At 43.9% G+C, this 14,783-nt stretch overlaps 1 protein-coding gene across 32 annotated transcripts in view; it reads left to right on the top strand.

Moving 5' to 3' along the window:
• PTK2 (protein tyrosine kinase 2) overlaps window positions 1-14,783 on the top strand; it is a 345,218-nt gene that overhangs the window by 239,843 nt on the left and 90,592 nt on the right. For 31 of the 32 annotated variants that reach the window (XM_063606925.1, XM_055116999.2, XM_063606932.1 and 28 more), the window contains one exon: window positions 8,361-8,445. In XM_063606925.1, the coding sequence (XP_063462995.1) occupies window positions 8,361-8,445 (85 nt within the window). Of the gene's footprint in view, window positions 1-8,360; window positions 8,446-10,273; window positions 10,481-14,783 lie in introns of those variants that run through there. The other variant, XM_055117005.3, reaches the window with a different exon arrangement.

Raw genomic sequence — 14,783 nt, 5'->3', positions numbered from 1 at the left:
TCAGTGCTTTTCAGTATATTCACAAAGTTTTGCAGCTATCACCGCCGTCAATTGGAACATTTTCTTCACCTCAAAAAGAAACTTTATACCCATTAGCAGTTACTTCCCATTCCACCCTTCCCCAGCCTTTGGCAGCCACGCATCCACTTTCTGTATCTATAGATTTGTATATTCTGGACATTTTGTATAAATGAAACATATAATATATGGGTTTTTTATTATCGGCTTCTTTCACTTAGCATAATATTTTTAAGGTTCATCCATGTTGCAGTATGTGTTAGTACTTCATTCCTTTTTATTGCCAAATAATACTCTTTTGTATAGATATAGACCACCTTTTGTTTATCCTTTCATCAGTTGATGAATATTTGGGTTGTTTCCACTTTTTGACTATTAAAATGTTTCTGTGAACATTCATATATGAGTTTTTCTGTGGATATATATATATATATGTTTTGTTTTGTTTTGTTTTGTTTTTGGTGAGACGGAGTCTTGCTCTGTCGCCAGGCTGGAGTGCAGTGGTGTGTTCTCAGCTCACTGCAACCTCCGCCTTCCAGGTTCAAGTGATTCTTCTGCCTCAGCCTCCTGAGCAGCTGGGACTACAGGCGCGCTCCACCATGCCCAGCTAATTTTTGTTTTTTTAGTAGAGACGGGGTTTCACCATGTTGGCCAGGATGGTCTCGATCTCTTGACCTTGTGATCCGCCTGCCTTGGCCTCCCAAAGTGCTGGGATTACAGGTGTGAGCCATCGTGCCCGGCCCTGGATTTATGTTTTTAGTTCTCTTTTGTATATGCCTATTAGTGGAATTGCTTCATCATATGGTAACTATTGTTTGTGTGTGTGTGTGTGAGAGAGAGAGTCTTGCTCTGTCAGTCAGGCTGGAGTGCAGTGACGCAATCATGGCTCACCGTGGCCTCGACTTTCTGAACTCAAGTTATCCTCCCTCGTAACTAGGACTACAGGCAAGTGCCACCACACATAGCTAATTTAATTTTTTTTATAGAGACAGCGTCTCTCTACATTTTCCAAGCTAGTCTCAAACTTCTGGACTCAGGTGATCCTCCTGTCTTGACCTCCCAAAGTGCTGGGATTGCAGGCATGAGCCACTGAGCCAGCCAACTTTTTCTTTCTTTCTTTTTTTTTTTTTTTTTTTTAGGACAGGTTCTTACTCTGTCACCAAGGGAGTACAGTGGTACAATCATGGCTCTCTGCAGCCGCAGCCTCAACCTCCCAGGCTCAAGTGGTCCTCCCACCTCAGCCTACCAAGTAGCTGGGACTACAAGTGTGTGCCATCATTCCCAGCTAATTATTTTATTTTTTTTAGAGACAGGGTCCCATGATGTTGCCCAGGCTGGAATGTTTAACTTTTTGATGAACTGCCAAAATGATTTCCAACACAGCTGTACCATTTTATATTACTAGCAGCAGCGTATAAGACTGCAAATCTCCACATCTTCACCAACATTTGTTATTGCATGTCTTTTTAAATTAGATTGGTGATTTTTTAAATGACACTTTAGACTAATAGTACAATCGTGCCGTGTGTAACGATGGGGATACTTTCTGACAAATGCATTGTTAGGCGATTTCATGATCATGCAAACATTACACGGTATACTTACGCAAACTTAGATGGTCTAGCCTACTACACATCTAGGCTATATAATATAGCCTGTTGCTCCTAGGCTACAAACGTGTATGGCATGTTACTGTATTGAATACTGTGGGCAGTTGTAGCACATGGTATTTGCATATCTAAATATAGAAGAAGTACTGTAAAAATACAGTATAAAGTATAAAATAATGGTACACTCATATAGGGCACTTACCATGAATGGAGTTTGCAGGACTAGGAGTTACTCTGGGTGAGTAACTGTGAAGGCCTGGATTATGACTGTACACTACTATAGGCTATAAACACTGTATGCTTTGGCTACGTTCAATTTATCTTAAAAACTCTTCTTAATACTAAATTAACCTTAGCTTATTGTAACCTTTTTACATCATGAACCTTTTAAGCTTTTTTCTATTTAAATTTTTTGAATTTTTTAAACTTTTTTCTTAACTAAGACACAAACACATACATTAGGCTAGGCCTACACAGTGTTGAGATCATCCACATCACTGTCTTCGACCCCCACACCTTGTCCCACTGGAAGGTCCTCAGAGGCAGTAATGTGCATGGAGATGTCATCTCCTAGGGCAACAATGCCTCCTTCTGGATACCTGCGAAAGGCCCTGCTTGAGGCTGTTTTACAGTTAACTAGTTTTTGTTTTGTTTTATAAGTAGAAGGGGCTGGTGCTGTGGCTTATGACTGTAATCTCAGCACTTTGGAGACTGAGGCAGGAAGATCACTCGAACCCAGGAGTTCAATACCAGCCTGGGCAACTTAGTAAGACCCTGTCTCAAACAAAAATTTAAAAATTAACCTGGCCTGGTGGCGCACACCTGTAGTCTCAGCTACTTGGGAGGCTGAGGAAAGATCATTTGAGCCCAGGAGATCAAGGCTGCAATAAGTCTTGTTCACACCACTGCACTCCAGCCTGGACAACAGAGTGAGACTCTGCCTCTAAAAAATAAATAAGTAGGAGTACACTCTAAGATAACAATTAAAAGTGTAGTATATTAGAAAAAAAGAAAAACAAGGTATAGTAAATATACAAAACCTGTAACATAGTCGTTTATTATCATTATCATGTATTAATCACTATACATAATTGTATGTGCTATACTTTTATATGACTGGCAGTACGGTAAATTTGTTTACACCAGCATCACCATGATCACATAAGAAATTTGATTTCTGTCATGTCACTAGGCAGTAGGAATTTTTCAGCTTCTTTATAATCTTATGAGACCACTATAGTATATGTGGTCCATCATTGACCAAAATGTTACTTTGTGGCACATGACATGCTTGCTCAAGAAACTGTCTTTGAACTAGAATAGTAGCAGGTGAACAGAGATGGCTCTAATAAAGTTACAATAACAGAGAAAATTGACTCTTATTTTATACCCCTGCTTGGAAACTGCAAATGACCATTTTTTTCCTCAGTAACTCCATGTTTACGCATTTTTAATGTCCTTTACACGTGTACTAGTGATGCTCTGAGCATTACTTTTATAACCCAAAAGTTATAAAAGGGTTTTTTTAAATCAAAGATAACAGATAATTGCCACCAGTAAACTAACCAGATTAGTTCACTTTTGGAAGCCTTTACTCTTGTGCTTATATCAAATTGTATAATTTGTTATATATTTTTTGCTGTTTTTTACTCCTTTTTCAATTTTTTTTAACTATGGGTGTATTGTCTATATTCCACAGTCTCTTAACTCTGCCCTTTGAGGCAAAGTAGAGTAGAAGGAGCAATGGATGCAAATTTAGTGAAAAACAAACAAACAAACAAACAGACAAATTTAGATCTGGCTCTGCCTCAGTTTGAGATTGGGGGAGATAAGGTGACTACATTACTGGAATGTAACTAAATTATCTCTGAGCTTCCTATAATCTCCAAAATTCCTGATAGGTAAGCATTCTAAAGTTCCCAGAGTACCATGACTTAAACACAGGTAATAGCAGGGTTAGTGGACTTTATTTCATTCACTTTTAAAATATGTAATCCATTTTAGTTGTGAAAATACAAGATAATTTTTTAAAATAGCCATAATCTAAATTTAATTTTTTCTTTTTTTTTTTTTGAGACAGAGTATCGCTCTGTCGCCCAGGCCAGAGTGCAGTGGCGCCATGTCAGCTCACTGCAAGCTCCGCCTCCCAGGTTCACGCCATTCTCCTGCCTCAGCCTCCCGAGTAGCTGGGACTACAAGCGCCCACCACCACGCCCGGCTAATTTTTTGTCTTTTTAGTAGAGACGGGATTTCAACGGGTTAGCCAGGATGGTGTCGATCTCCTGACCTCGTGATCCGCCTGCCTCTGCCTCCCAAAGTGCTGGGATTACAGGCGTGAGCCACCGCGCCCCGCCTTTTTTTTTTTTTTGAGACAGAGTTTCCCTCTTGTTCCCCATGCTGGAGTGCAATGGTGCAATCTCAGCTCACCGCAACCTCCCGGGTTCAAGCGATTCTTCTGCCTCAGCCTCCCAAGTAGCTGGGATTACAGGCATGTGCCACCACACCTGGCTAATTTTGTATTTTTAGTAGAGATGGGGTTTCTTCACGTTGTTCAGGCTGGTCTTGAACCCCTAACTTCAGATGATCCGCCCATCTCGGCCTCCTGAAGTGCTGGGATTACAGGTGTGAGCCGCTGCGCCCGGCCCATAATCTAATGTTTACTAAATGTTTGTTGAATGAATTCCAGTCCCCAAGGATTCACATCTTGTTAAATATCTTTTTCTTTTTTTTTTTTTTTTTGAGATGGAGCCTTGCTCTGTTGCTCAGGCTGGAGTGCAGTGATGTGATCTCCGATCACTGCAACCTCCGCCTCCCAGGTTCAGGCGATTCTCCTGCCTCAGCCTCCCAACTAGCTGGGATTACAGGCACACACCATCACACCCAGCTAGTTTTTGTATTTTTAGTAGAGACAGGATTTCACCATGTTGCTAGGCTGGTCTAAACTCCTGACCTCCAGGGACCCACCTGCCCCGGCCTCCCAGTGTGCTGGGATTACAGATGTGAGCCACCGTGCCCGGCTGTTGAATTTCTTTCTTGTGTATATTGTATATGTTTGTTTTGTTTTTAATGTGGGAGTCTAATTTTATAGTGCAAAGCAGTCTGTTCATTTCTCTTAAGTTTCTATTATAAATCCTTTTTCTAGAACATGTTCTTTAGTATTCTGTAAAATCAAATAATATTTTATCAAGCATTCTTGATAATTGGTCAAAATGTAACGTGGCATAAATTTCATGGGCAAGGACCAACCATTGGATACTTTATTTAAGGTTCAGTTAATTCTTTGAGCAATTTTGTAATCATTTTCTGCTCTGTGACAGCTACTGTTTCTAGGTGGTGGGGGGATATAACTTAATTCTACCCAAGGCACAAGTTGACAGGCAAAAAAGATGTACACTAAATCCCAAGAGGGTCTGAGAAAAACAATTCATGGAAAATGGGAGGTCAAGATGCTGTTCCACATGGGATGGTCAGAAAGAACTTCTGACAAGACGTGTTAGCAGAGCTTCGAAGTAAGAGAGGGAGTGGAGCTTGAGCATTCTCATGGGGAAGCCTGTTCTAGGCAGAAGGAACAGCCAGTGCAAAGGCCATGAGGCGGGGCAGGACAGTACACCACCAGGAGGACGGTGTGGCTGCGGAGTAGAGGGATAGGAAACAAAGGGAAGGCAAAAGGAAACCTTTTGGAGACTAGGATCGCCACCAGGGGACATGTGTGGGGCCATGTGAACCTTGAGGTAAGAATTTTGACCTTCATTCTGAGAGTCAGTAAACATGAAGTTTATCTGATTGGCACACATTTTTTTCTTTATTAGGCAAGATTATCAGGCTTGTTTTTTCTTTTCTTCAAGCACCTGCTGATCACTGGCACATTCTCTCATTATTATTCCCAGCCTTAAAATTCATTATTAAATCTAATTTTCTCTTAATTCATCCTAGAATAGCTTTTTTCTACATTTATTTGTTAAGATATTTTAAACGTCTACTAGCTGTTATTAATTCAGAGCCTAATCATGCATCCCTTGTCTAGGCATAGTGGCCACAAGGTGGTATTTTCATTGAACAATGAAAAACTTCTCGTTTCCCTAAATATTGCCTGTATTTTACAGAAGATTTTAAAAATCTATTTTGAGTAATTACCAATTAGTAACTTTTTAGTTTTTAGAAAAAACCCTTTGCACATGTTCTGGTCTTACTTACTTTGAACTGACCCATTCTCCAGCGTCCGATCTCTGTAACTGGCCCTTCTAACAGTTCAGCATTCCCTAGACCTCTGCTGTCCACTTTAGGGGCCACCAGCCGCATGTCCTATTCGCCAAACCGAAGGTTGAGCCTCATAATCTGCTCATGTGTGGCATTTTGTATATTTGCCAGCTATGGAATCTTACACTTAGCATTCATTTGAAACCCTAGGTCTTTAAAGAGCAGTATTTTGTTTGCATTTCCTTAGACTGTCTTAATAAAGCACCATGTTTACTGAGTATTTGATTAGTTGACAGGATTAATGATGGTTTTAAGGTCTTATCAAAGATTTTGTTGCTCTGATCGTCTATAAAATGGACATTTTCTGTCAGTTTTACAGTATACCAGCCATACAGTTTTCTCATATACCTGTTACTTGCAGCCAGCCTCATATTTAGCTAGAAAAAGAATTCATGGTCATGGTCCTAAAGAAGTACACAGTCTAATTAAGGAAGACAAGACTAACTCATTCAAAGCAAAGTGGTTATATTTTAGCACAGATACGGTTAATGATTCTAAGGTTGTAAACTCAAACATTTAGTAGATAGGGTATTCTGTGCTCTTGTTCACATTCTGTGTGAGCCAACTACTCTGTCCTCCAAGGACCACGTCACCATTACCACCTGAACCCCTTCCTTGAGGCATCTGGCACATGGGCATGCCTCCTCTGGAGGTGAAGAAAGGGAATGCAGTCCCTGAGTCGATGATACAGTTCTCTTACCATTCAGATTTCTCTTGTTTGAAAATGTTTTATTTCCTGGAAACACATAGTATACAATTAGTGTGAAGTCTAAAATAAATAAAGGTATTTAAGGTATTTTGAAAGTATGTGACAGCTAACTTGTTAAGCAAAACACAATTTAAGGTATTTTTAAAATATGACACATCTAACTTATTAATGAACATCTTCATTTAAAAGAAATATATTAATAGCATTAATTAATTCTACAGATCTTTACTGCGCATATAGTATGCATCAGTGCTATACTAATGGGGATTTTTTGACAAAACAGGCAAGTTACCTGCTGTCTTGAAACTTACATTTTAGTGATGGAGAATAGACAGTAGTTATGTAAATGACAATATTATCTCTGTGTTAGATATAATTATAATATATAAAATGATATAATGTGAAAGACAATAGTAAGTGTGCATAATGACTTTTTGGCTTTCAGAGCAACACATTTTCTTGGTTTGTCTCCTGCCTTCCTGGTCACCCCTTCTCAGTCTCCTTTGACATTTTCCACTCTTCTCCCTGACCTCTTCATGTTGGAGAGCTTCAAAGCACAGTCCGTGGACCTCTCTCATCTCCCTTGGTGATTTCGTCCAGTCACATGGGCTAGGCTACTTCTGGATTTCTATGTCCAGTTCAGATTTCTTTCTTGAACGCCAGTCACAGTATCCTGCTGGTCACTTCACCTGTGTGACTTGGCTATCTTACTGACATCTCAAGCTTATTATATCCCAAGCCGAGCTTCTGATCTTCCCCTTCCATCTTGTCAGTTTTTCTGGTCAAAAACCTGAACTTGACTCTCTCACACCTGCATCATGAGCCACCTTTGCCCTAGCTTCAGAGTATAGCCAGAATCTCAGCCCTTTTCTCCACCTCCACTGCTACCATGTTTGTCCAAGCCACCATCACCTGTCACCTGTCACCTGGGGTACTGTGGTAGCCACCCGCAGAACTCCCTATGTCTCTAACCTTGCCTCTCTGCAGCCATTTCTCAGTACCACAGCAGAATGCTCCTTCAAAATTTTGGGTCAGGCCATGGTACTCCAATGTCCAAACCCTACCTTGGCTCTCCATTTCACTTGAGTAAAAGTCGCATCTTTCTATTGGCCTTGAAGGCCCTGTGTGGTCTGGCCCCTGCGTTCCTCTCTGACTCTGTCATCTTCACCCTCCTACCTTCCACCCTCTGTGCCAGCCTCACTGGCTTGCTCATGTTCCTTGAGCACGCTATACACTGTTCCCTGCTGTTTCTTAGCCAGCTCTCTCTCCTCCCTCCTTTAGTTTTTTTGCTCTTGTCTCATCTGCTCAGTGAGGTCCCCCTCATACAGCAGCCTCCATCCCTGTCTCCATATCCTGATCTGCTCTCTCCCTTTTCTGTAACACGGTTACCTTCTAACATACTATGTAATTAATTCTTTATTCCTCACTGGAGTGTAAGTGTGACAGGTACAGGGACTGCTGTCTCTGCTGTTCATCAGTGTATCCCAAGCACTTAAAATAGTACCAGCCACATGGTGTATCTTTAACACATGTTTGTAGATGAATGAATAAATGATTTGCTGTAATGTTTCACGTGCATGACCATTTTTCTCAGGGGATTTTATACTGAGTGTTTTTAAGTATTCCTCTCATTCTTGAGATTTTGCCGTTCTGATTCTGTCTGGTCCATAACCCACATAGTTGCAAAACAGACAGGTTTTCATGAATCAATTAATATAGCAAACCTTTTTGCATGTGTGTGTGATTCTATAATTTCCCTAAAACAGGAGAATCCAGCATTGGCGGTTGCAATTAAAACATGTAAAAACTGTACTTCGGACAGCGTGAGAGAGAAATTTCTTCAAGAAGCCTGTAAGTGTCTAGAAATTTCTGTGGAACTCCATTTGACTTTCTATCTGTGAAATCCAAACTGTCTCTGAAGAAATAAGAAAAATAATGTTTTGACTTTTAGGAGACAACTATGTTTATTATTTTGCCTTGCAAATTAATGTCTAAATTTGTACAAGCACCTATCTACAGATTTTTCCAGGTAAACCATCATGTTTTATGTGTAAAGGTAGATTGATGTGCATTTACTTTATACTTTGGTACTTAGGCCATTACACATCTTTGCACTGGAATTGGTGCAGATATATAAGTGATCCTAATGTTGATGCTGCCCAGACCCCGGGAATGCAGAGGTGAGCATGACACACACAGTCCCTGCCCTGATGGAGCTCATAGACTAGTGAAGGAATAGGGCTCTATGACCATTCCCCTTGTCCTGCTACAAAATCAGAACAAATCACCCAGGCTGGGCACGGTAGCTCACGCTTGTAATCCTAGCACTTTGGGAGGCCAAGGCAGGCAGATCACCTGAGGTCAGGAGTTTGAGACCAGCCTGGCCAACATGGTGAAACAGTCTTCTACTAAAAATACAAAAAATTAGCCGTGCATAGTGGCACGCACCTGTAGTCCCAGCTACTCAGGAGACTGAGGCAGGAGAATAGCTTGAATCCCAGAGAGGGAGGTTGCAGTAAGCCGAGATAGGCGACACTGCACTTCAGCCTGGGCAATAGAGCAATCTCTGCCTCAAAAAAGAAAGAAAGAAAGAAAAAGAACAAATCACCCAAAACGAGGCCAGGTGTGGTGGCTCACATGTGTAATCCCAGTACTTTGGGAGGCCGAGGTGAGAGGATTGCTTGAGACCAGCCTGGGCAACATGGTGAAACCCCGTCTCTATGAAAAAATTTAAAAATTAAAAAAATTAGCTGGGCATGGTGGCGCATGCCTGTAGTCCCTGCTACTTAGGAAGCTGAGATGGGAGGATCACTTGAGCCTGGGAGGCCCATGTAGCAGTGAGCTAAGATCGCGCCATTGCACTCCAGCCTAAGTGACTGAATGAGACCCTGTCTCCAAAAAACAAAAGAAAAGAAAACTTCACGCAAGAAGAGACCTCAGGAAAGGACTCTTCTGACGGCTTCCCAGGTGACTTTAGCTAGAAACACTTATCTTTTTTTTTGAGGCAGTGTCTGTCTCGGGTCTCGCTGTGTCACCTCCTGGACTCAAGGGATCCTCCCATCTCAGGGCTGCAAATACCTGGTACTACAGATGGGCGCCACCACATCCAGCTAATTTTTTGTATTTTTGTTTGTTTGTTTGGTTTTTTTGTTTTTGTTTTTGTTTTTGTTTTTTTGTGGAGAGACAGGTTTTTGCTGTTTCCCAGGCTATTCTAAAGTTTTAGGCTCTGCCTGCATCAGCCTCCCAGGGAGCTGGGATTACAGGTGTGAGCCACTGTGCCCAGCCCTTAGAAATAATTTTCTCCAACTCCATTCCTCTGACTCTTGGTTTGTGCCTCCTCTGAAGAAGCTACCTTGAGTGAGCTCTGCATGAATAGGTCTTCTTTCCCAAATGTAAGCTCTTAAAGAGCAAGGATCTTGTCCACATCAAGCTCTTCCTTACCTGCCCTCAAGCGGTGATGTTCCTCTTCCTCCTTTCCTATGGTTTGCCTCTTCTCATGCTTCAGGCCCCAGCTTAAACATTACCTCCAATAGAGAACCTTTTTCTGACCACCATATTTAAAGTCTCCCCTTAGTATTTTTTGTCACACAAGACTAGTTCTTTTTCTTCCTAATGATTCCTAATTAAAGCTACATTGTTTACAAGTGATTATTGCCTGTCTCTTCCTCTCTTCCTCTAGGCCTTAAGCTCCCTGGGGATAAGGACCATGTTTGTTTCGCTCACCACTCCATACTCAGTGTCCTGCACAGTACTTGACACCTAGAGAACACCTGGTAGATGTTTGTCATTCTGGTGTCCTTCATTATGTGTGCATCAAATGAATGCCTTCTGTTTTCCATTGTAATAAATACCACCCAACAGTCCAATAAATTAATAATTCATAGAGTAAGCCATGTGGTGACTACATTAATTAAGTCTTAGTACATCCTTAATCCTATTCCTGAAACTTTGACTTAAGTACAAGAGAAGGCCTGGCCAATGACTTCTGTCTTGACTAGTTCATTTCTACATAGCACCTAGGCCAAGAAAACAGACCACATCAGTCATCATCACCCAACACCATATCTGCCTTACCTTTGCTGGTATTCTTGTGCATTTTATATTTTCAAAAATGAAAATTTTAAAAATTGGTTATCTTTTCCTAAACTTCTGAACAGTTACTATGTTGTGATTTTGTAGGACTTTGGAATTGTCATTACAAAAATCAGTTATATAGTTTTATAGGAGTAGTCAAGTTGGACTAATTGTTTTCTTCTCTGAGAGGTTACTCAGCAGTTATTTCAGGGAAATGTGATAGATGTAGTGTATCTAAACTTCTGTAGGGCTTTACCAGGCTATATATAAGAGAAAAAATATGGCCTCGATCAGGAATTGTTAAACTTTTTCTTTAAAGGGCCATATAGTACATATTTTAGGTTCTGCAGACTATGCAGCCTCTGTCCCAAGTATTCAGCTCTGTCATTGTACATCCACAGACAGGACAGAAAAGAATGAGCAAGAATATGTTCCAGTAAAACTTTATTTACAAAAGCAGATGGCAGCCCCTGGGCCTTAACTTGCTGCCCCAGATGGGTAAATAACAAGGGAAACTATTCTATGTGTTGATTTTTAGTTCAGTTTGGGTAGAGTTTCCTAGTGGCCACAAGACTCTCTTAGCCTTGTGCTGTTTTGTGTTTCTAATAATTACTTCTGAGGAAATATGAAAGGCTTGATAATTATATGTGAGAATAACATAAAACCAAAAGTTATAATAAATAGTTACTTACAGCAAATTGAAAGTACGGTTGTGAATATGCTGGGTGCCTGAGTGTTTATCCAAAAATATCATGGTATAAGCAATGAACTGAATGTGACAAGGTGAGATTTAATTATATGTTTTGGATTATGTGCTGGGTGTTTACATTATATGGGTTTTTGTTGGTGATGTTTGTTGAAAAAAACTACCAGGTCCTGTTCTTGGAATATGAGGGAAAACTTGTAAAACACATAAGTGAGCTAGACAGAACACCCACTAATATTGTTTTGCCCATTTCAAAGTCTTTCACAATTTTTCCTCACAATGGGCGATACCAGCTATTCTGTAACATGTTGGCAATATTACATGTTGATCGTATTTTTAAAATTACTTCTGCTATTCTAATTTCCTTGCTTGGCATCAGAATTATTTTTCCCCATTTTTATAGTCTGTGAAATCAGGTGTTTTTGGACCCACTGGACCAGGTCACCTTTAAAATCACTTCCAGTTTTGAGATCCTATAGTTCTGTGAAGTCTGTCCTGTGTCTTACTAATCCTAGTATACTGTACAAGTAACCTTCTTAGCCCTGATAGTAGAAATTATAAATGCATACATCTTAACATACATGTTCACACACAGATATGTATGTCTATATGCAGTGCCCTCTTGGTCATCTTGGCTCAATTAGGCAGTCAAACTCATGTTACTGCCATAGGCCACATTTAGCATCAGACTCTCCTGAGAGTAGTAGTACAGGACCATAAACAAAGTATGCCAAAAAAGGCAGCAGCTGGCATTTCTCTCATGTGAAAGTCCTCACGGCTGTCCTGGAAACTTTTTTTTTTTTTTTTGAGACAGAGTCTCAGTCTATCGCCCAGGCTGGATGGAGTGCAGTGACGCAATCCCGGCTCACTGCAGCATCTGCCTCCCAGGCTCAAGTGAGTCTGCTGCTTCAGCCTCCTGAGTAGCTGGGACTACAGGCACACACCACCACGCCCAGCTAATTCTGTATTTTTGGTAAAGATGGGGTTTCACCATGTTGGCCAGGCTGGTCTCAAACTCCTGACCTCAGGTGATCGGCCCACATCGGCCTCCCAAAGTACTGGGATTACAGGCGTGAGCCACCATGCCCAGCAGAAAGTCTTTTATAGGGCCCTGAAAGCAACCAGTTAAATTTAAGAGGACAGGACCACAGTGGTGGATGCAGGAACCATTTATGTCTAAGATAGAAATCCTTCGTGAGTGCCCCATGGGTTGTGGCTTCCAGGGCCTTGCAAGGAACACACCCAGTTACCATAGTCTCCACACTCAGGGCAGCTTCTAGCTATAGCTTTCCACCAGGCATTTTAAATCCCATTTCACCTCCTCCCCCAGCAATTCACCAGTCAGGAGTGATTTTTACTGTAAAGATGGTTGCTTAGTAAATGAATTACACACTCCTACTTATCAGATTTCTAGAGGAAAACCTAGGAAGCTAGCCCAAGGTCACATCTGTCCATAGGAAAAAAGAAATGGTCGTCGCCGCCTTTCTTCTCCTCCACTTCCTCCTCCTTCCTTCCTCCCCTTCCTCCTCCTTCCTTCTTCCCCCTCCTCCTCCTTCCTTCCTCCCCCTCCGCCTCCTTCCTTCCTCCCCCTCCTCCTCCTTCCTTCCTCCCCCTCCTCCTCCTTCCTTCCTCCCCCTCCTCCTCCTTCCTTCCTCCCCCTCCTCCTCCTTCCTTCCTCCCCCTCCTCCTCCTTCCTTCCTCCCCCTCCTCCTCCTTCCTTCCTCCCCCTCCTCCTCCTTCCTTCTTCCCCCTCCTCCTCCTTCCTTCCTCCCCCTCCTCCTCCTTCCTTCCTCCCCCTCCTTCCTTCTTCCCCCTTCCTCCTCCTTCCTTCCTCCCCCCTTCCTCCTTCCTTCCTCCCCTTCCTCCCCTTCCTCCTTCCTTCCTTCCTCCCTCTCCTCCTCCTTCCTTCCTCCCCCTCCTCCTCCTTCCTTCCTCCCCCTCCTTCCTTCTTCCCCCTTCCTCCTCCTTCCTTCCTCCCCCTCTTCCTCCTTCCTTCCTCCCCTTCCTCCTTCCTTCCTTCCTCCCCCTCCTCCTCCTTCCTTCCTCCCCCTCCTCCTCCTTCCTTCCTCCCCCTCCTCCTCCTTCCTTCCTCCCCCTCCTCCTCCTTCCTTCCTCCCCCTCCTCCTCCTTCCTTCCTCCCCCTCCTCCTCCTTCCTTCCTCCCCCTCCTCCTCCTTCCTTCCTCCCCCTCCTCCTCCTTCCTTCCTCCCCCTCCTCCTCCTTCCTTCCTCCCCCTCCTACTACTTCCTTCCTCCCCCTCTTCCTCCTTCCTTCCTCCCCCTCCTCCTCCTTCCTTCTTCCCCCTCCTCCTCCTTCCTTCCTCCCCCTCCTCCTCCTTCCTTCCTCCCCCTCCTACTACTTCCTTCCTCTACCTCTTCCTCCTTCCTTCCTCCCTCTCCTCCTTCCTTCTTCCCCCTCCTCCTCCTTCCTTCCTCCCCCTCCTCCTCCTTCCTTCCTCCCCCTCCGCCTCCTTCCTTCCTCCCCCTCCTCCTCCTTCCTTCCTCCCCCTCCTCCTCCTTCCTTCCTCCCCCTCCTCCTTCCTTCCTCCCCCTCCTTCCTTCTTCCCCCTTCCTCCTCCTTCCTTCCTCCCCCCTTCCTCCTTCCTTCCTCCCCTTCCTCCTTCCTTCCTTCCTCCCTCTCCTCCTCCTTCCTTCCTCCCCCTCCTCCTCCTTCCTTCCTCCCCCTCCTTCCTTCTTCCCCCTTCCTCCTCCTTCCTTCCTCCCCCTCTTCCTCCTTCCTTCCTCCCCTTCCTCCTTCCTTCCTTCCTCCCCCTCCTCCTCCTTCCTTCCTCCCCCTCCTCCTCCTTCCTTCCTCCCCCTCCTCCTCCTTCCTTCCTCCCCCTCCTCCTCCTTCCTTCCTCCCCCTCCTCCTCCTTCCTTCCACCCCCTCCTCCTCCTTGCTCCCCCTCCTCCTCCTTCCTTCCTCCCCCTCCTCCTCCTTCCTTCCTCCCCCTCCTCCTCCTTCCTTCCTCCCCCTCCTTCCTTCCTCCCCCTCCTACTACTTCCTTCCTCCCCCTCTTCCTCCTTCCTTCCTCCCCCTCCTCCTCCTTCCTTCCTCCCCCTCCTTCCTTCTTCCCCCTTCCTCCTCCTTCCTTCCTCCCCCTCTTCCTCCTTCCTTCCTCCCCTTCCTCCTTCCTTCCTTCCTCCCCCTCCTCCTCCTTCCTTCCTCCCCCTCCTCCTCCTTCCTTCCTCCCCCTCCTCCTCCTTCCTTCCTCCCCCTCCTCCTCCTTCCTTCCTCCCCCTCCTCCTCCTTCCTTCCTCCCCCTCTTCCTCCTTCCTTCCTCCCCCTCCTCCTCCTTCCTTCCTCCCCCTCCTACTACTTCCTTCCTCCCCCTCCTACTACTTCCTTCCTCCCCCTCTTCCTCCTTCCTTCCTCCCCTTCCTCCTCCTTCCTTCTTCCCCCTTCTCCTC

Source organism: Pan paniscus, chromosome 7 (genome assembly GCF_029289425.2).
Source record: "Pan paniscus chromosome 7, NHGRI_mPanPan1-v2.0_pri, whole genome shotgun sequence".
NCBI classification, from domain to species: domain Eukaryota; kingdom Metazoa; phylum Chordata; class Mammalia; order Primates; family Hominidae; genus Pan; species Pan paniscus.
Note: the sequence above shows the minus strand (reverse complement) of the source record. Positions and strands in the feature narration are given on the sequence as shown.